This window comes from Seriola aureovittata, chromosome 11, assembly GCF_021018895.1.
Source record: "Seriola aureovittata isolate HTS-2021-v1 ecotype China chromosome 11, ASM2101889v1, whole genome shotgun sequence".
NCBI lineage: Eukaryota > Metazoa > Chordata > Actinopteri > Carangiformes > Carangidae > Seriola > Seriola aureovittata.
In genome coordinates this window covers 2,556,744-2,578,667 of record NC_079374.1, presented here as the reverse complement: position 1 = coordinate 2,578,667, position 21,924 = coordinate 2,556,744, and the positions used below count along the sequence as shown (strand labels likewise).

At 35.9% G+C, this 21,924-nt stretch overlaps 1 protein-coding gene across 1 annotated transcript in view; it reads right to left on the bottom strand.

Moving 5' to 3' along the window:
• The window catches only part of lcp1 (lymphocyte cytosolic protein 1 (L-plastin)), a 30,978-nt gene extending 9,748 nt beyond the window's left edge, over positions 1–21,230 (bottom strand). The window contains exons 1-15 of the mRNA XM_056389703.1: positions 21,077–21,230; positions 14,581–14,665; positions 14,277–14,425; positions 13,591–13,714; positions 12,867–12,999; positions 12,696–12,777; positions 12,426–12,591; positions 12,120–12,262; positions 11,503–11,598; positions 10,611–10,806; positions 10,446–10,524; positions 10,030–10,144; positions 9,285–9,418; positions 8,920–9,040; positions 8,163–8,287 (exon numbers count right to left, since the gene is read on the bottom strand). Of these exons, the coding sequence (XP_056245678.1) occupies positions 8,163–8,287; positions 8,920–9,040; positions 9,285–9,418; positions 10,030–10,144; positions 10,446–10,524; positions 10,611–10,806; positions 11,503–11,598; positions 12,120–12,262; positions 12,426–12,591; positions 12,696–12,777; positions 12,867–12,999; positions 13,591–13,714; positions 14,277–14,425; positions 14,581–14,650 (1,733 nt within the window). The 5' untranslated portion in view covers positions 14,651–14,665; positions 21,077–21,230. The remainder of the gene's footprint in view (positions 1–8,162; positions 8,288–8,919; positions 9,041–9,284; positions 9,419–10,029; positions 10,145–10,445; positions 10,525–10,610; positions 10,807–11,502; positions 11,599–12,119; positions 12,263–12,425; positions 12,592–12,695; positions 12,778–12,866; positions 13,000–13,590; positions 13,715–14,276; positions 14,426–14,580; positions 14,666–21,076) is intronic.
• Between the last annotated feature and the right edge of the window lie 694 nt (positions 21,231–21,924).

Below are 21,924 nucleotides of genomic sequence, written 5' to 3'. Positions count from 1 at the left end.
GTCATAGTATAGTAAGGCATAAAAACGTAAAAAAAAAAAAGTCATAGTATTAAGGCATAAAAACGTTAAAAAAACGTCATAGTATAGTAAGGCATAAAAACGTAAAAAAAAAACGTCATAGTATAGTAAGGCATAAAAACGTAAAAAAAAAGTCATAGTGTAGTAAGGCATAAAAACGTTAAAAAAAAAAGTCATAGTGTAATAAGGCATAAAAACGTAAAAAAAACCCGTCATAGTATAGTAAGGCATAAAAACGTTTAAAAAAAAAGTCATAGTGTAGTAAGGCATAAAAACGTAAAAAAAAATCGTCATAGTATAGTAAGGCATAAAAACGTTTAAAAAAACGTCGTAGTATAGTAAGGCATAAAAACGTAAAAAAAAACCGTCATAGTATAGTAAGGCATAAAAATGTAAAAAAAAAAAGTCATAGTGTAGTAAGGCATAAAAACGTAAAAAAAAAACGTCATAGTATAGTAAGGCATAAAAACGTAAAAAAAAAAAAGTCATAGTATTAAGGCATAAAAACGTTTAAAAAAACACCGTCATAGTATAGTAAGGCATAAAAACGTAAAAAAAAAAAAAGTCATAGTATTAAGGCATAAAAACGTTTAAAAAAACGTCGTAGTATAGTAAGGCATAAAAACGTAAAAAAAAACCGTCATAGTATAGTAAGGCATAAAAATGTAAAAAAAAAAGTCATAGTGTAGTAAGGCATAAAAACGTAAAAAAAAACCGTCATAGTATAGTAAGGCATAAAAACGTAAAAAAAAAAAAGTCATAGTATTAAGGCATAAAAACGTTTAAAAAAACGTCATAGTATAGTAAGGCATAAAAACGTAAAAAAAAAAACCGTCATAGTATAGTAAGGCATAAAAACGTTAAAAAAAAAGTCATAGTGTAGTAAGGCATAAAAACGTTTAAAAAAAAAGTCATAGTGTAATAAGGCATAAAAACGTAAAAAAAACCCGTCATAGTATAGTAAGGCATAAAAACGTTTAAAAAAAAAGTCATAGTGTAGTAAGGCATAAAAACGTAAAAAAAAATCGTCATAGTATAGTAAGGCATAAAAACGTTAAAAAAAACGTCATAGTATAGTAAGGCATAAAAACGTAAAAAAAAAAGTCATAGTATAGTAAGGCATAAAAACGTAAAAAAAAAAGTCATAGTATAGTAAGGCATAAAAACGTTAAAAAAAAGTAATAGTATAGTAAGGCATAAAAACGTAAAAAATAATGTCATAGTATAGTAAGGCATAAAAACGTCATAGTACAGTAAGGCATAAAAACGTAAAAAAATGTCACATGATAATAAAGCATAAAAATGTCATAGTATAGTAAGGCATAAAAACGTAAAAAAAAAAAGTCATAGTATAGTAAGGCATAAAAACATTTAAAAAAAAGTCATAGTATAGTAAGGCATAAAAACGTAAAAAAAAAAACGTCATAGTGTAGTAAGGTATAAAAACGTTTAAAAAAACGTCATAGTATAGTAAGGCATAATAACGTAAAAAAAAAAGTCATAGTATAGTAAGGCATAAAAATGTCATAGTATAGTAAGGCATAAAAACGTAAAAAAAAAAGTCATAGTATAGTAAGGCATAAAAACATAAAAAAACAATGTCACATGATAGTAAGGCATAAAAATGCCACATAATGATAAAGCATAAAAACGTCATAGTACAGTAAGGCATAAAAATGTCATAGTATAATAAGTCATAAAAACGTAAAAAAAAGTCATAGTAAAGTAAGGCATAAAAACGTTTAAAAAAATGTCATAGTATAGTAAGGCATAAAAACGTAAAAAAAAAAAGTCATAAAAAGGTCATAGTATAGTAAGGCATAAAAACGTAAAAAAAAAAAGTCATATTATAGTAAGGCATAAAAACGTAAAAAAAAACGTAATAGTATAGTAAGGCATAAAAACGTAAAAAAAAAAGTCATAGTATAGTAAGACATGAAAACGTAAAAAAAAATGTCATCGTATAGTAAGGCATAAAAACGTTAAAAAAAAAGTCATAGTGTAGTAAGGCATAAAAACGTAAAAAAAAAACGTCATAGTATAGTAAGGCATAAAAACGTTTAAAAAAACGTCATAGTATAGTAAGGCATAAAAATGTAAAAAAAAAAAAGTCATAGTATAGTAAGGCATAAAAACGTTAAAAAAAACGTCATAGTGTAGTAAGGCATAAAAACGTTAAAAAAAAACGTCATAGTATAGTAAGGCATAAAAACGTTAAAAAAAAACGTCATAGTGTAGTAAGGCATAAAAACGTAAAAAAAAAAAAAGTCATAGTATAGTAAGGCATAAAAACGTTTAAAAAAACGTCATAGTATAATAAGGCACAAAAAGTCATAAAAAGGTCATAGTATAGTTAGGTGTAAAAAAGTTAAAATATATTCAGGCATAAAATAGTCAAGAACAATCATAGTATATTAAGGCATAAAAACGTCAAAAAATATCATATTATATTAAGCCATAAAAACATTTAAAAAAAAAGGTCATAGTATATGAAGCCATAAAAACGTCATAGTATAGTAAGGCACAAAAAGTCATAAAAAGGTCATAGTATTGTAAGGCTGTTACAACCCTGGTCGTATTATTAATTCAGGTCCAGTTTTTTTCCTGTCTGACTGTGTAGAGTGTGTTTTTTTGTGTGAGAGTGAGTGCTCCTTTCATGCTAGAAGCCTCGAATTCCCCTCCTGTAGGTCACTCCTGACTGGCTGAATTCATGTGCCTGACCGGAGAAGTGGCGGCTGCTGGTTGGCTGTCTAATTACCTGCATTTCAAAATGCTTGTGCTCTACCGTGCTTCAGTGACAGACCTGACAGCAGCATCCCGGCTCTGTCCCCGGCGTCCAAAGAACATGTGACTTCTGTTCTCTGTGTATTATTTGTAACCTTTTGTCCTGCCTATAGTGCCGGTGTGAGTATTAATAAATAATTTTGGGTTTGTTGTGGTGTTGTGAAAAGATTGATCCACTTCTTAAAAACCCCTGAATCTGTAGGGGTGAACTGATATATTTTCAGTTTTGCTTTATCCTATGTAGTTAGGTTTAGTCACTGTCTTTTCTTTCATTTGTTTTCACCTAGTGTTAGCCAACACTTTTTGAGGAGAAAGTTTCTTTTGTCTGTTGCTTTGGCCTTGGTTCAACCTGCAGTTGCTTCTTTGTTTTTGGTGACAATAAAGTACATCATTGCATTGCATTTCAGTGTTGTGACTTTGGTATTTGGGACCAGGACGGAAAACATCCTTGTACTTTTTCGTTGTGCTCCCATTCCCCTAGACTGGAGCGTAACAAATGCATAAAAATGTTATAGTATATTAAGGCATCAAAACGTCAAATACGTCATAGTATAGTAAGGCATAAAATATAATATAGTACGGCATACAAATGTCATAGTATAGTAAGGAATTAAAACGTCATAGTATAGTAAGGAATGAAAATGTCATAGTATAGTAAGGCATAAAAACGTCAAAAACATAGTATAGGATGGCATAAAAATGTAAAAAAAAAGAAAAAGTTTTAGTACAGTAAGGCATCAAAACGTCAAATAGGTCATAGTATAATAAGACACAAAAAGTTGTAAAAACGCCATATTATATTAAGGCATAAAAAAGTCATAAAAAACGCCATAGTGTATTAAGGTATAAAAACATCAAACAATGTCATATTATAATAAGGCATAAAAACGTCTTTGTATAGTAAGGTGTAAAAAAGTTATAATATATTCAGGCACAAAATAGTCAAGAACAATCATAGTATAGTAAGGCACAAAAAGTCAAAAAATGTCACAGTATAGTAAGGCATAAAATTTTCATTGTATAATAAGGCATACAAACGTCAAAAAACGTCATAGTATATTAAGGCGTAAAAACGTCATAGTATAGTAAGGCAAAAAAAAGTCATTAAAACGTCATATTATATTAAGGCAGAAAAAAGTCATAAAAACGTCATAGTTTAGTAAGGCATAAAAATATCATAGTATAGTAAGGCATAAAAATGTCAAAAAACGTCATATTATATTGAGGCATAAAAACGTCATAGTATAGTAAGGCACCAAAAGTAAAAAAAACGTCATAGTATATTAAGGCATAAAATATAATATAGTAAGGCATACAAATGTCATAGTATAGTAAGAAATAAAAACGTCATACTATAGTAAGGAATGAAAATGTCATAGTATCGTAACGAATAAAAACGTCAAAAAATGTATATATGTATAGGATGGCATAAAAATGTAAAAAATAAAATGTTTTAGTACAGTAAGGCATCAAAACCTCAAATAGGTCATAGTATAATAAGACATAAAAATGTCATAGTAAAGTATGGCATAAAAAAAGTCATAAAATGCCATGGTATAGTAAGATATAAAAACGTCATAGTTTGGTAAAGAATAAAAACGTCAAAAAAACATCATAGTATATTAAGGCATCAAAAAGTCAAAAAACGTCACAGTATAGTAAGGCATAAAAATGTCATAGTATAGTTAGGAATAAAAATGTCAACAAATGTCACATGATAGTAAGGCATAAAAATGTCATAGTACAGTAAGGCATAAAAATGTCATAGCATAGTAAGGCATAAAAACGTTAAAAAAAAAACGTCATAGTGTAGTAAGGCATTAAAACGTAAAAAAAAAAGTCATAGTATAGTAAGGCATAAAAAAGTTTAAAAAAACATCATAGTATAGTAATTCATAAAAATGTCAAAGTATAGTAAGGCATCAAAATGTCAACAAACGTCACAATATAGTAAGGTAAAAAAACGTCAAAGTATATGAAGGCATACAAACGTCAAAAAACGGCATAGTATATTAAGGCGCAAAAACGTCATAGTATAGTAAGGCATAAAAACGTAAAAAAATGTCACATGATAATAAAGCATAAAAATATCATAGTATAGTAAGGCATAAAAACGTAAAAAAAAGTCATAGTATAGTAAGGCATAAAAACGTTAAAAAAATGTCATAGTATAGTAAGGCATAAAAACGTAAAAAAAAATGTCATAGTATAGTAAGGCATAAAAACGTTTAAAAAAACGTCATAGTATAGTAAGGCATAAAAACGTTTTAAAAAACGTCATAGTATAGTAAGGCATAAAAACGTTTTAAAAAACGTCATAGTATAGTAAGGCATAAAAACGTAACAAAAAAAAGTCATAGTATAGTAAGGCATAAAAACGTAAAAAAATGTCACATGATAATAAAGCATAAAAAAGTCATAGTATAGTAAGGCATAAAAACGTTAAAAAAAAGTCATAGTATAGTAAGGCATAAAAACGTAAAAAAAAAAGTCATAGTATAGTAAGGCATAAAAAAGTTTAAAAAAAAACATCATAGTGTAGTAAGGCATAAAAATGTTTTAAAAAATGTCATAGTATAGTAAGGCATAAAAACGTTTAAAAAAAACGTCATAGTGTAGTAAGGCATTAAAACGTAAAAAAAAAAGTCATAGTATAATAAGGCATAAAAAAGTTTAAAAAAACATCATAGTATAGTAAGTCATAAAAATGTCAAAGTATAGTAAGGCATCAAAACGTCAAAAAACTTCACAGTATAGTAAGGCATAAAAACGTCAACAAACGTCACAATATAGTAAGGTAAAAAAACGTCAAAGTATATGAAGGCATACAAACGTCAAAAAACGGCATAGTATATTAAGGCGCAAAAACGTCATAGTATAGTAAGGCACAAAAACGTAGAAAAATGTCACATGATAATAAAGCATAAAAATATAGTATAGTAAGGCATAAAAACGTAAAAAAAAGTCATAGTATAGTAAGGCATAAAAACGTAAAAAAAAAAGTCATAGTATAGTAAGGCATAAAAACGTAAAAAAAAAGTCATAGTATAGTAAGGCATAAAAAGTAAAAAAAAAAGTCATAGTATAGTAAGGCATAAAAACGTTTAAAAAAAACGTCATAGTATAGTAAGGCATAAAAACGTTTTAAAAAACGTCATAGTATAGTAAGGCATAAAAACGTTTTAAAAAACGTCATAGTATAGTAAGGCATAAAAACGAAAAAAAAAAAGTCATAGTATAGTAAGGCATAAAAACGTAACAAAATGTCACATGATAATAAAGCATAAAAATGTCATAGTATAGTAAGGCATAAAAACGTTTTAAAAAACGTCATAGTATAGTAAGGCATAAAAACGAAAAAAAAAAAGTCATAGTATAGTAAGGCATAAAAACGTAAAAAAAAATGTCATAGTATAGTAAGGCATAAAAACGTTTAAAAAAAACGTCATAGTGTAGTAAGGCATAAAAATGTTTAAAAAAATGTCATAGTATAGTAAGGACTAAAAAAGTTTAAAAAAACATCATAGTATAGTAAGTCATAAAAATGTCAAAGTATAGTAAGGCATCAAAATGTCAACAAACGTCACAATATAGTAAGGTAAAAAAACGTCAAAGTATATGAAGGCATACAAACGTCAAAAAACGGCATAGTATATTAAGGCGCAAAAACGTCATAGTATAGTAACGCACAAAAACATAAAAAAATGTCACATGATAATAAAACATAAAAATATCATAGTATAGTAAGGCATAAAAACGTAAAAAAAAGTCATAGTATAGTAAGGCATAAAAACGAAAAAAAAAAAGTCATAGTATAGTAAGGCATAAAAACGTAAAAAAAAGTCTTAGTATAGTAAGGCATAAAAACGTTTTAAAAAACGTCATAGTATAGTAAGGCATAAAAACGTAAAAAAAAAGTCATAGTATAGTAAGGCATAAAAACGTAAAAAAAAAAGTCATAGTATAGTAAGGCATAAAAACGTAAAAAAAAAGTCATAGTATAGTAAGGCATAAAAACGTTTTAAAAAACGTCATAGTATAGTAAGGCATAAAAACGTTTTAAAAAACGTCATAGTATAGTAAGGCATAAAAACGAAAAAAAAAAAGTCATAGTATAGTAAGGCATAAAAACGTAAAAAAATGTCACATGATAATAAAGCATAAAAATGTCATAGTATAGTAAGGCATAAAAACGTTAAAAAAAAGTCATAGTATAGTAAGGCATAAAAACGTTAAAAAAAAGTCATATTATAGTAAGGCATAAAAACGTAAAAAAATGTCATAGTATAGTAAGGCATAAAAACGTAAAAAAATGTCACTTGATAATAAAGCATAAAAATGTCTTAGTATAGTAAGGCATAAAAACGTTAAAAAAAAGTCATAGTATAGTAAGGCATAAAAACGTAAAAAAAAAAGTCATAGTATAGTAAGGCATAAAAACGTAAAAAAAAATGTCATAGTATAGTAAGGCATAAAAACGTAAAAAAAAATGTCATAGTATAGTAAGGCATAAAAACGTTTAAAAAAAATTTCATAGTATGGTAAGGCATATAAACGTAAAAAAAAAAAAGTCATAGTATAGTAAGGCATAAAAACGTAAAAAAAAAAGTCATATTATAGTATAGTAAGGCATAAAAACAAAAAAAAAGTCATAGTATAGTAAGGCATAAAAACGTTTTAAAAAACGTCATAGTTATAGTAAGGCATAAAAACGAAAAAAAAAAAGTCATAGTATAGTAAGGCATAAAAACGAAAAAAAAAAAGTCATAGTATAGTAAGGCATAAAAACGTTAAAAAAATGTCATAGTATAATAAGGCATAAAAACGTAAAAAAAATGTCACATGATAATAAAGCATAAAAATGTCATAGTATAGTAAGGCATAAAAACGTAAAAAAAAAAGTCATAGTATAGTAAGGCATAAAAACGTAAAAAAAAAAGTCATAGTATAGTAAGGCATAAAAACGTAAAAAAAAAAGTCATAGTATAGTAAGGCATAAAAATTTAAAAAAATGTCACATGATAATAAAGCATAAAAACGTCATAGTATAGTAAGTCACAAAAAGTCATAAAAACGTCATATTATATTAAGGCAGAAAAAAGTCATAAAAATGTCATAGTTAGTCATAGTTTAGTAAGGCATAAAAACATTTAAAAAAATGTCATAGTATAGTAAGGCATCAAAAAGTCAAAAAATGTCACAGTAGAGTAAGGCATAAAAATGTCAAAAAAACATCACAGTATAGTAAGGCATAAATACGTATAAAAAAAAACCTCACAGTGTAGTAAGGCCTAAAAACGTTAAAAAAAAACTTCAAAGTATCGTATGATTAGTAATTAATAAAAAAAATCTGCTCATACTTTGCGTTGTTGAGTTTCTCCTCGTCAGTCAGGTCTTCTGTCTTCAGCAGGTCGTATCTGATCGATCCGGGCTGGATGGCATCGATCAGGTCCAGGACCGGCATGCTGCTGCCGATTGACCCGTCCTACACACACACACACACACACACACACACACACACACACACACACACACACAGAGAAGAGTTTATTGATTTATTCTGCCAGTGTTGAATCTGTGATGATGAAATCCACAGATGAACCTGTCTACCTCACAATGTGTTTCAGCTTTAACATGAAAGCAGTCAGTAGTAAACACATGTTAATGTCACTGATAAACATACACCTGTAAAACTTAATATACACATCTCATCAGGAAGCTGGAAATGTTGCAGATGCTGCAATGTTTTTTAAAGTGACAATTTCAAGGTTTTTATACGGAGCTGTGATTAAATGTGTTTGAGTCCAGTCACAGTTTAAACCTGTTGTTTCTCTACAACAACAAACACATTTAAATGAAGCATCACTCTGAATGAAATACTGCATTAGATGAATTAAACTATAGTTTTATAACAATTGAATCAGGAGATATTTAACTGAGGCGTTAAAATGAGATGTCATGGGATCTGTGGTCACAAGTTTATAAAATGTATTTGGTTTTGACACCGTCTGAAATCTGACTGGTGATGTCATCGTCTCCTCTCGGTTAAAACGAGTCACTTCCTGTTAAAGTCAGAGATGTCAGTGACCGTCTCTGTGACCGTGCAGCGTCCTCTACCTTGAAGCTGGAGATGGTGGGTTTTCCAGCCTGCGTGAGCACGTCATTGACCCAGGACACGATTGTGTCGTCGGTCACCTTCTGACCGTCGCCCAGGTCCTCCAGGATGTTCAGGGTGTACCTGAGGGAGCAGACGGCGTTCAGTGTGAGGATGCACCTTCTTACAATAATACATGTATCATCCTGATATTCCTATTTCATTCCATCAGACTTTGGGGAACTGGATTCAGTGCTTTGTAATAATTGATCTGATCTGCTGTGCGTCCAGTCTGACTTCACAAACCTCTCAGAGCCACTTTCAAACCTGTTGATACTCAGATGTTTATTTCTCTAAGAGAGAGTTACAGATGGTGAAGTGTCATTACCGTCTCATGAGCTGCCACAGCAGGGCAAGAGTGAGGGTTCGATTCCCTGCGTTCAGGTCCTGACCCGCGATGCCCACCAGGGAGAACTTGGCCTCCTTCTTCCCCAGCTCCACTGCATAGTTACAGTTCTCCAGCTGGAACCAAGAACAAAGACTCAGCGCTGGAACAAGTACTGATCTGAGATCTGTTACTACATCAGTTTGAAAATACTCCATTAAAAGTAAAACTATCTCGGCTTGATGGCGTGTCAGAAGATTACATCTATATGGTAAAAACTAGAGAAATGAAATATCTGGTTAGCAACAGGAAGAATTAAAAGGAAAGAGTCAAGAGACAGATGATGAGTCTCTACCCAAAAACAAGAAAGAAAAGTTGATCTTCCTGCATGTTTCTTCTGCTCTCTGTTCAGTCCTGAATGTTCGATCGTTATCATTAGAATAAAAAGAGCTCTGAGAACATACTATTTGACCTCTGTATTGTTACAGGGTCGGATGTTGTTGAGATTTTCAAGTGGGACATGAGTTGAAATAGGTTTGGAAATGAGTCAGTTCTGTCTTCTAAGTCCTGGACTTGGTTTCTGAACCCAGATGAAATCAACATCTGGTGTCTTGGTAAAATGTTGGACAGTTCACCTTCAGATCGTAGATACTGTGGCTCATTTTAGGGCTAAACTCTAAACGTTGTTTATCAGCTGAACTTTTTTCCCTCCTTCACGTCTGAAGCTTCGTCTGAGACGACGTCGTACCTTCTTCATGTTGCTGCCCAGTTTGGAGTAGGGAGGCTTGTTGACTCGGTCCCAGTCCACTGGAACCTTGATCTTCTCGTACAACTGGAAGATCACCAGGGCGTCATCAATGTCTCTGGAATACACACACACACACACACACACACACACACACACACACATTTCACATTAGACCGCAGAGTGACACACATCACATGACCTTTCCTCTGCAGTACGTCGGGCTCCATGTTGCTTCCTCTTATGTTTTTAAAGACAGGAAGTGTGTCACTGCCTCAGTTCCTCAGACCCTTGTCTTAGTGCCGAAGGCTGAATCATCATGAGTGTTCATCATGATGGATAAGGATACAGTGACTGTGTGTTGTGCATGGAGCCGCTGATGTTGATGAAGCTGATCAATAAAAGCGATGAGTTCTTACATGTAGAGGTGGTTGACTCGAGGGTTGACCCCCAGTGAGTTCATCCAGTTCCTGAAGGTTCGCTCCTCCCTGGTTTCACCTGGAGGGAAAACACAAACAACAGGTTTACAGAAGATTAAAGGTCAGAAGTCCGAGGTGAGACCTGGACTGGTTTTCTGGACTCACCTTCGATGGAGCTCCAGTCGATGTCCTGGTTCTCTGGTTTCTTCAGAGCCGGGTACTTGTTGAACAGATTGGCAACAAAAGCCAAGTTGAGCTTCGGGTTTCCCCGGACGACGTCCGCTGGCATGACGAACTGTCTGCAGCCGAGCCGGTCGGCCTGGTCCAGCATGCACTCAGCGCGCTTCAGGTCTTCTTTCTCCTGCAGAGAGACGACGAGGACGACGTCAACACACTGAGGAACCACTGCTTATCTTTATCATCCTCCATTATGGCTCTTTAAAGCTCCTCCAGTGTAAAGGTCTGTGTCCATGTGTAGTGTGATTATAGATCAGCTCTAGCTTCTATATTAATACTGTGAAAGTATCAAAGCCTCAGTCCTCAGAGAAATGCACACAGCCTGTATTCAGAAACTGAGCCTTAAAACCAGCCGTCAGGACTTCTGGAACTTTGTGATGTCACAACAAAGCAGCCACCAAGCCCCGCCCACCTGGACCCACCATCCAAACCTTGCAGGATTTGGTTTCTCTGAGTGTTTTTACCTGAAATCTGCTTTATTTTTATTTGAAGACGTAAAACTACACTGAGATGGTTTTTATATCTTCTCATGGATCAACACTTCAAATAAAACACAGAAGAAGAAGAAAATATGGAGCTTTAAAGTATTGATAGTTTACAGAGGATATTGGTTTTTGTTTCTTTTCTGACATTTTATAGCAAACAAAAAGGAAAATAATTAAAAAACGTAAAAATAACTGTTAGTTGCAGCCGTAATTTAAATAAATACAATACATAAATAATTACAGTTCAACAAGTGTATTTCCCAAAATGTTGAACTGTTCTTTAAACTGTCTGATCATGATCCCTAATTTCTCCTCATGACTTCAGAGCCTCTCACCCTGAGTCCTGACGTGTCGATGGCGATGGGGGGGATTCCCTCCTCGTCTCCTTTAGGTGCCACCTGGTCCAGGAGGTTGTAGTACGCCCTCGAGTCCTGCAACACAAACACAAGCCGTTATCACAGAGAACATCTGCAGACTGAGGTGGTGGAGGGGCCTTTAACAGAAGAAATCATGCAGCCAGATTTTATGAAACCAAAGTTATAAACTGCCAAATATTAATTTATGGGATTAATCAACTTTGGTTTGATTGGAACAGATCAAATGTTTTCTGCTTAGATCCCCATTAAATTTAGTAAAATGACCAAGAACGACCAGATCTGGATGAATGTGTGTTGCTCTTATAGAGGACAGCACACACCCCCCACCCACCCCCCCACAGGTGCTGATGGTTTGGTCCACTTTCAAGGTAACTGAGCTGATGCTTCAGGGAACTTTGAAGCATCAAACTTAAAATTAAATCAGGTTTCAGAGACTCCAGATGATTTATGTGGTGCACCCCCGCAGGCAGGCACCATTTCATGTTTGTATAAAAGCCAAAAAACAGTGTGTGTGTGTGTGTGTGTGTGTGTGTGTGTGTGTGTGTGTGTGTGTCTGTGTGTGTGTGTGTGTTCACCTTGATGTCGGAGCTGAAGTTGTTGATCTTGCCGCAGCCGGCCTGCTCCAGGTGATAGTTGGCCCAACGCAGCAGCAGCTCCTCGGGGGACAGTTTCATCAGATCCTCCAGACTCTCTCCATCACGCAGCAGAGCGATCAGAGCTGCACACACACACACACACACACACAAACACAGATTATAATATATCTATTTTGCAGCTTTCAGTCTCTATGTTCCTAATATATATATGTGAATCACGCTGGAGAGATTATTAGAAACACCTGATTTAATCACACACACACACACACACACACACACACACACCTTCGTTCCTGCTCAGCTCGATGTCGGCAAACAGTCCGATCTTGATGACCTGCCACAGCAGACCCAGGACCAGGTGCTGCCTGCCCTCCTTCAGGTCCTCAGCTCCGATGTTCACCACGTGGCAGCCGATGGCCGACGCCGAGTTCAGAGCCAGGTTCAGGTTCTCCTGTCAGACCCAAGACCACGACACAGGGTGTAAAGACTGGGGCTTATAGACTGAGCAGGGAACAGTGTGATCAGACTGAAGACCACTCTGGTCCTCCTCCTCACCTGGATGGTGAAAGGTGTGAGCTTCTTCTTGTTGATGGTTCTCTCGTCGATGGTGTCGGGGACGGACAGGTTGATCATCTTACTGACAGGAGAAATCAAACCAGGTCGTTACATCAGCTGATGAGCCCTCATGACTTTGATATTAATCGATTAGTTTTAAATGAAAAGTACCAGAGGACGATCCCGTCTCCCATGGCGGTGAACAGGTCGTTGTTGTTGGGATCCATCGGCAGAACGTGTTTACAGTCGCCGTCCTTCTCCAGAGCTTTATTGATCCAGTTCACAAAGGCCACTTTCTCCTCCTCTGCGGACACAAGAAAAACCACGTTACATCACTCCTCGTCTACGTCGGCCATTTCCCCCGACCTCTGACCTCCCAACCGTCGCCCCACAAAACCCGCGTTAATCAATGAATGTCAATCAATGAGTTTACCAGCTGTGTGAAGTTTTTATATTTTCTTTTCCACTTTCATTGAGTTTCAAACACAGATAAACATTATAACATCTTTTGTGTATAACAGTCATTTTAACAGCAACAATCAAACATCAAGGAGAGATGTGTTTTATTTTCTCCTGTTCGTCTTCATTCATTTACTTTGAGTAAAAAATAATTAATTTCTCTCTAAATCTTTAAATTAATTGTAGCATCAAGTTTTTGCTTTAATTAAAAATATATGTCACTTTGTCACTTTTCATTGGTCGTTCTTCTTCTTACAGTTGTTAAAGTCATGCTCAGGTGTCGCTATGTCGTTAATATGGTTTTAATCTAATCTAACCTCATCTCTTCTGGTCTGATTGTGTGTATGTGTGTGTGTGTGTGTGTGTGTGTGTGTGTGTATATGTGTGTGTGTGTGTGTGTGTGTGTGTGTGTGTGTGTGTGTGTGTGTCTACAGACCTGAGTAGGAGTGCTGGGTGCCGGACTGCTCTGAGGTTCCTGCCACGCTACAGATTCCCTCCTTCTTGTTGATGGCCTTCCTGAAGGTCTTCGCCACCTCGCTGCTCTTCAGGCTGTGGACGATCTGAAGGTGGAGACACATTGTTTATTAATATTATTACAACTAATGATCTAAATCAGTTAAATCAGTTGTTATTTACAGTCTGCACTGAAACAGTCTGGTGTGTTCCTTCAAACACATGAAGCTGGTGGGTCTTCTGTACTTTAATAAAGTAGGAGAGTTTGAATGCAGGACTTTTACTTTGTAATGATGTACTTTTACATTCTTGTATTGGTGCTTTTACTTCAGTAAAATATCTGAGTACTTCTCCTACCGCTTCCCTATTTCATCAGAGACACAAACAGTTTCATTCAAAAGGAAACAGAAAGTGAGTTTATGACATTTTACTGAATATTTATTCTTAAACGTGAGAACAGACGAGGTGAGTGATTTTCTTTCACCAACTGAATAAACTAAATACTTGGAGAAAATGTGGAATTAATTCAATTCTGTCCAGGCAGATGATGAATTGTTAAATTTTTAAAATTAAACTTTAAGCTACAAGTTGTCAGTTTCCTTTTATTTCAAGAAACAGCTTCTTCTTCGAACCATCAGCTGGTCAGTGACCTTTGACCTGTGACCTCACCTGAGTGAACTCGTCGAAGGAGAGCTGGTCGCTGGTCTTGGTCAGCTCCTGGACGATCTCTCGGACCCTGTACCCGGGCAGCGCCAGGTTAGCGGCTCTGAAGAGCTCGGTCAGCTCGGCTTTGCTGATGAATCCATTGTTGTCCACATCTGGAGGAGGACGGAGGGGTCAGAGGTCACCGACAGGGAGCAAGAAAACATAACTTTAATACTATTTTCATACCAGAGACGACGCACTTTTTGAACGCACATTCAACCTGGTCAGTGTTGATAATGTCACGTCTGAAAACTCTTAGTTCTCTCACCGATCTTTGCGAAAGCTTCTCTAAGTTCCTCCAGTTCCTCTGGAGAGATCTGCGCGGGGGTGGCGGCCATGTTGGGAACCTGAAACTGACAAAAAAAAACAAAAAAAACAACACCGTCAAATTAAAAGTCCAGTGCTGACGAGACGGGACTGTCAGACTGAGTGGTGCAGAAAAGGAGGAACCTAGAGATGTTTATCTCCTGATGCAAACTGCTGACAGTTCTCACTTCTGCTGGTCGAACACTTCCTGCTTCTGCGGCACTTCCTGTCTCACAGAGACTCATACTGTTCCTCTGCTTGTTATTGGTGTGTGTAATAAGATCTGAGCACCTGCACAGGTAACCTGCAGCTCTGACTGCTGGACAAACGTATGGAGGGAAGTTAGTTAACAAATAATCTGATACAGTAAATGTAATGACTGATAAACTGGATTTATTAATAACTCATGGCTCCAATCGAGATTGGAGCATCTCAGTGTCTGAGACCGTTAATTATAAACTTTTCTGGGATTCATCATTAGTTCATCAGATTATATGATGTTTCTCATGTTTGGAGTCGCTGAATAAATATTTTTAATCTAAGAAAACTGAGACTCGTCACATCTCGTGGCTGATTTGCATTTTTTACCTTGTTTCACCAGCACGAGTCCCAAAGTGTCACAGATATTATTTCTATTAGGAAGAGGAAAAGCAGTGAGGAAATGGACATGCAAATGAAAAGGAAACTGCTCTTTTAAACGCCTGATTAAAATCTGTATCCTAATTCATTTTGTGGATCCAGTTATTTAAATTTAATTTTTCCTCTTTTTAAACTTATGAGTTCATTCATGTACTTATCAACTGTTTTATGTTGTTTTTATAAACCTTTCTTTAATTTAAACTATTTATTGATAGATTAATATTTGATTTGTAAATTAATTTCATAATTGCTCTTTTAAAAATCCAACAATTAATTACTTTGTAATTTAGTATATCTATTATAAATAAATACATTTGCAAACACATTTATTTCTGCACATTTGTATTGTACAATTAGTTATTAATTAATGAAATTTTTATTACTTATTTCCGTGACACTTGTGGTTCTCCATATAAAATAACAAACAAGTAATTAAATAGAAATCAGAGCAATGATCCACAGTTACTGAATCCAAACAATAGATTTCATCCAGAGTGATGTAATAATGGAGGGTGGATATGATCAATAATAAATCAGGATCATTTACTGAGTTTCCCACAGGACTGCGGCTTAAATCAACATCTTTCTGAAGTTTCTGTAAATATCGATTAATTGGATGAAAACCCATAAAGCATTTTAAAGAAAAACAAACTCTGTCTCCAATAAAACTGGATCAACATGATATTAATCTTATATCTCTTTTTAGATTCTTCTTTTTGTCTAAGAAACATTAAAACATTGTCAAAAATGTAACTGAACTGAAGGTGACATCTTCAAACGTCCAAGAAAAAGTAAATTATTCTTATCAATCGACTGATTGATCGGCTGAATTTTTGAGCTCTAAAACAAGATGTTATACGTTATATTAAGTGAATTGCAGCCATCATTTTGTGGTTGTTAAGTTAAGTACAGCTCGACACAGATGTTGAGCTTTGTGTCTGTGAAGGAAGGAAACAGCTGAAGAAGAGTGAAGCAACTCTGAGAAGAAGCTGATCACATGACACAGACATTTTATTACAGCTTCTCATGATTCACTTTAACTGTGCGTTTGCAGATCCTTATTTGGTAGAGTAAAATGTGAACTGGTGCCAACAAACACACACACACACACACACACACACGCACACAGACACACATATGCTCACACACACACACACACACAAACACGTACAGCATTGAGAAAGACCTGAAGAGGACATTTTAAACCACAAAGACTGACTTCGAGCTTCAAGATGAGCGATTAAACTTCCTGCTCTGCTGGAGGAAAAATTACTTAGAAGAGAAACATCACCTCATATATTTCTGCCTGTGTCTGTATGAAGCTGGAGGGTAAAGTCAGAGTTAATGATATTCTGTCTATTTGTTTCCCTCTAACACTGATACTGGACAGTATCACTGTAAAATCCAATGCAGCATCACAGCTGTATAAAAAGAATGAGGAAGCACAGACAAATGTAATGAAGGAGAAGTCAAGATGATTTTAATATGAGGGAACTAATTCAGCATTTGTTGATATAATTCAGTATTTGTTGATATAATTCAGCATTTGTTGATATAATTCAGCATTTGTTTATATAATTCAGTATTTGTTGATATAATTCAGTGTTGATATAATTCAGCATTTGTTGATATAATTCAGTGTTGATATAATTCAGCATTTGTTGATATAATTCAGTGTTTGTTGATATAATTCAGCATTTGTTGATATAATTCAGTATTTGTTGATATAATTCAGTGTTTGTTGATATAATTCAGCATTTGTTGATATAATTCAGTATTTGTTGATATAATTCAGTGTTGATATAATTCAGCATTTGTTGATATAATTCAGTGTTTGTTGATATAATTCAGCATTTGTTGATATAATTCAGTGTTTGTTGATATAATTCAGCATTTGTTTATATAATTCAGTATTTATTCAGGCACATCAGTGACAACCTACGACTTCAGCTGTTACAGTAACGCCTCATGCACACACATTACTAATTCACTGCACATGAATTAAAAAAAAGAAAATAGTCCTCAGACTTTTTGAACTCTACAAACATGAACTGAACTGAACAAACCCCCCATTGATTTATTCAGAATGTATCAGCATTTAAAAAGTATAGAAGAAGACAGAATGACTGGGCGGCTGCTCAGACCACAGTGAACTCTGGGTAAACCTCCAACACCCGCTTCCTCCCACTGAAGCACAGACACTTTTACATGTTGTTAAAATTATGACTTTTCATACTAATGTTTTAAAAAACACAAATAATCAAATTTTGATGTAAAACAGCTGAAGTTTATCTTCATGAGATCAAACATGAGGCTTTAAAGGACGTGTACATAGATTCGGAGATTATTTTTAAGGACGTCCGTCTTATCTGTGTCGTGGCTCGTGGCAGAAGTGAGAAGTGACTTCAGTGTCTCTGCAGCTCAGAAGCAGAAATGAAACTTGGCTCTGATGAATTCAGCTCTGCGTCTCCTGGAGCCTAAATGTGGCCGAATGAGTCACTCTGACACTTTAGGTGCAGATGTCACTGAGCTGCTGCTCTGAGCTTCTCTTTCACCTTTTCTGTCCAAGTTATCAACCTTCAGCGTCGGTTGTGAGCTTGTACCTGTGTTGTTGTAATTATTTTTTCTTTTGTCTTTGCTTTTAATTTCTTTTATATTATAACAAGGAATTTGAACCAATTACTGTTTTTTTTTAATTTGGTTGTATTTTATTAATATTTGCTGCTTTTTTTATTTTAATTTTTCTCTTTTTCTCCTGGATTTCATGGTTAATTCATGTTTTATTTGCACATCTTTTTACATGCAGAGGATTAGCAACTGCTACAGAAACTAATGGAAATCCAATTAAATAAACATATAAACGATTTTTATTTATCAATGCACAGGATTCACTGATTAATCAATGCATATAAAATTAATCACCATTAATTTAAAGATTCATTTCACACTTTAAACCAAATATTTGTTGTTTCCAGCCTCTAAAATGAAGATTATCTGTTTCTTTTCTCTTTTATTTCACTGTGCTTTGAATATTTTAGATAAAATGAGACATTTAAAGACGTCGCTTTGGGCTCGGTGAAGTTATTAATGGGTATTTGTTAGTTGCAGCCCTGCAGCCACCCAGGCTTTACTGGGAATCAAACCACCACCAGGGAAGCTTCCATCCAAATGTGGCACAAATTTTAAGCAAATTTCCTGAACATCTTGAAAAGAAAATGCAAATTAAAGTGTGTTTGAATCTGCTACTGTTGTGTGAACATGAGCTGACTGGTTCCCAGAGATAACAAACAACAAATATTTTCTCTTGGAAACGCAGCTATAGTAAAATGAAGTTCACAGATCCCTGCATTCAAACCTGTCTGGTGAGAAATCTCCTATGGCCTGATGCCAGACTCTGATGTTTTCACAGGAACTAACTGTGGAACTATGGAGGTTTGTTTTTATGTAAATAAACCGTCAAAACAACGAAAACAAAAGAAAACTTCTCTTCATCCAAATTGTTTCCAACACAGAGGAAGGAGTTACAGGTGACGATGATGGGAATGTGTGATGGGAAGATGAATCCATCAGTTTATCTGTAACTCACATCTGTATCAAAGTTAAAAATGCTTAAAGGTTGTTTTGTTGTTTTATTTTAATATTGAGTCAAATTTCTCTGAGTAATGCAGAAGTGTTGTTGGCAGTGCTGATCCCACTGAGAATCAACAGCTACTGCTGCTACCTCTGTTAGCTCTTGTTTACGGTCCCTCTGACTGTTTACAGCAGCTAACAAGCTTAGCATCATCTTTAGCTTCTGGGAGCCAGATATTTCCCTCAGGAGCTGCTGGAGACCAAACCAGAGCTAAAAGAGAGGGAATAGTGACCAGAAACACAACTCCAAATGCATGATGGGTCAGTGAGTCTTTCTGCCTCCTAGTGGTACAAAATAAATCACGTAATGCAGCTTTAAGGTCTTAAAACAGAGGACAAAGCTGATGGAGCTCGATGGGCAGTAGCCTGATGTCACTAAGAAGGCAGAGCCCTGTATGATGATGCTTCTCTCCCATAATCCCTAAAAACTGCTCTGCAAGGACACAAACTACCACTCAAGACAAGGCAGCAACTTTTCTACATTTTCAACTTAAATGTCTTCTTACATCTGGACTTGCAGACTGGCTTCCTCCACAAAGTTTTATCACGGGTGAAGTGTTGTTTAGCAGCTTTATCCAGAAGTGGGACAAAGTCTTTGTTTTACAGGTGCGAAGGAAGAAACCTGTCTTCACTTTGTCTTAGTCCAACAGGTGAAATCAGGTGAAGGTGCTCTTTAATATGAGCTTTACGTACGAACAGAGAAACAGTTTACACACGAGTTTAACTCGAGTCAATCAGGCCAGATCTCTCCTCTCCTCCCCACATGACAACGTCCTCGTCCTCTTCTCACCTGCCTTAATGTCAGATCGATGACGCTCTTAACTTCACGACTTGTTCCATCAGTACATCAAAGTTTCCCTCAAACAAGTCACAAGGAACAAAGTGACAGTTCAGTAAATTTACAGAAATGACGTAATAACAAGATCTTTTTAGGTGTGTGTGTTTTAGTTTTAAAAAGTAATCAAGTAATTAAAAAATTAGACAAGAAGCTGATAAGATCTCATCACTGTCACATCATTTCGTTACCTTTCATTAACCAGGTGAACCACTTTGTAAGTAAGGCGCCCTTTAGTAAATCCTCATTTGGACTTTTTCTGAGGGGATGGACGTGTGGATCTCTTCACCCACAGACCTGCTGCTGGCTGTTTCATGGTCCTGTCATTGTATTGCGTTTTTACTGTATCATCGTTTGTGTCTCGGTGTTGTGTGTATTTTCTTGTTGAGTTAGAGGCCGTTGGTTTGTGCTATTCACTAAACACACAGAGTATTTCCTGTTTTTACCGTCTTTACATCTGAATGTGGCGATTCAAGATATCATGACGTGACCAGACGCAGTGGCGAAAGTGGTCTCAGACGATATAAAATCATAAAGCTAAAGTCACACATCACTGTGAGTCTTATAGAGACACCAGATTCATGACTCTAGTCCAAGTCATGTGACAAAGCTCTGCACTACCAGAGGGATCCTCTCTGAGCAGCGCGGCCTTGGTCGCTGCCGTCGCCGCGGGATTTGCATGTGCTGAGCCTCATTAGCATGACTGACACGTGCTTGAGTTCCCCTGACCAGATCTGCTACAGCTCCACATCCTTCATCCACCAACATGAAGAGATTCAACTCTAATGAAATACTCTTCTGTATCTATCTTCTGTACTATCTGAGCTTCTCTTCATCCTGTCGCTGGGTTTTTTAGTTTTTTTTGCAGTTGAAGTGAAGCTAACCACAAACTTCCTTTTCAGCTCGTTGCAGTGGTTTAACTTCTTCTTCCTCTGTTCCCCTGCAGGCCTCGCGCTGCCGCTAACTGCTCTCTTCTTCTCATTTACACAAGTTTGAATGATTCAAATCAAACACTCACAAAGTTTTCAACATAAACAATGTAGGTTTGTTTGTCCGGTGCTGTTTTATGAAGCTGGATGATTTGCGAGCGGAGCAGCAAGAAGTTGAAGCAGCGACGGAAGCTCGGGGTTTAGATTATGAAAATTTAGTCTGAGCAAGAGTTAATGCAACAGCAGTGGATTTCAAACACAGTTACACACTCTGTCTTCTCCTCTTTGTATTTTCTACACTTCCTCTTTCACACAAACAAGAATAAAATAAATCAAAGTCCCTCTCAGGTGCTTCTCGCGCCACCACGATGCCTTCAGGGAACACCCGCATGGCTCGGAGGCCACATGGACTCATATTTCCTTACCTGGGAGGTGATGCGAGGAGGCTGGTGATGTCTGGGCGTGGAGGACTACTTGTTGTGTTTCTGTCGCTCTCTCTGTTCCTCAGTTGGTCCGTGTGGCTGCTGTGCTGCTCGCTGCTCAACAGGCACCGACAGCAGGGCGACAACGCACGTATTCAAATCTACGAGGAAGGAAGTGACAACACAACGCTTTCAGAAACAGGAATGAAAGGTTTTGTCTTTATATGGCGATGCACGCTGGCTTCAAGGCAAGGTGACCCTCGCAACCTGGTCTGAAGGAATTTTGGTGACATGTTTCCGGGTTTGAGAGGGGTCAGCGGGACTGTGATGGTGGGAGGTTTAGGTCTCTCAGGAGTGGGGGTGTTAATAGAAACCAAATCCACTTCATCCATTCAGACTCAATAATCTGATCAAGAGGTTTATTCATCTACTCAAGCAGCCAGAGAGACAGGTGTGCAGAGAGACAGACGGGTCGATAAAGAAGCTATAGAGATATAGAGACAGACAGGTAGCTGGGAGGACACAAGGGAAAACAATCAAAAAAACAGGAAGTTATTTTGAAGAAATACAGGTGGAAAGACAGGTAGTTAAAAGACAGACACAGATGAACAGGCAGAGACACAGACAGGTGGTTAGAGACAGACAGGTAGTTGGAGATGCCAGTCGAAGCTTGAGATAGACAGGTAGCCTAGTTAGAAACAAGGGTGTAAATATAGAGACAGAACGGTACCGTTAAGTAAACAGTTAGATAGACAGGTAAGCAGACAGGTAGTGAAGAGTCAGACAGGTGAAGACAGACATGTATATAGAGACAGATCAAAAGGCAGAGACACAGACAGGTAAAGAGGGCT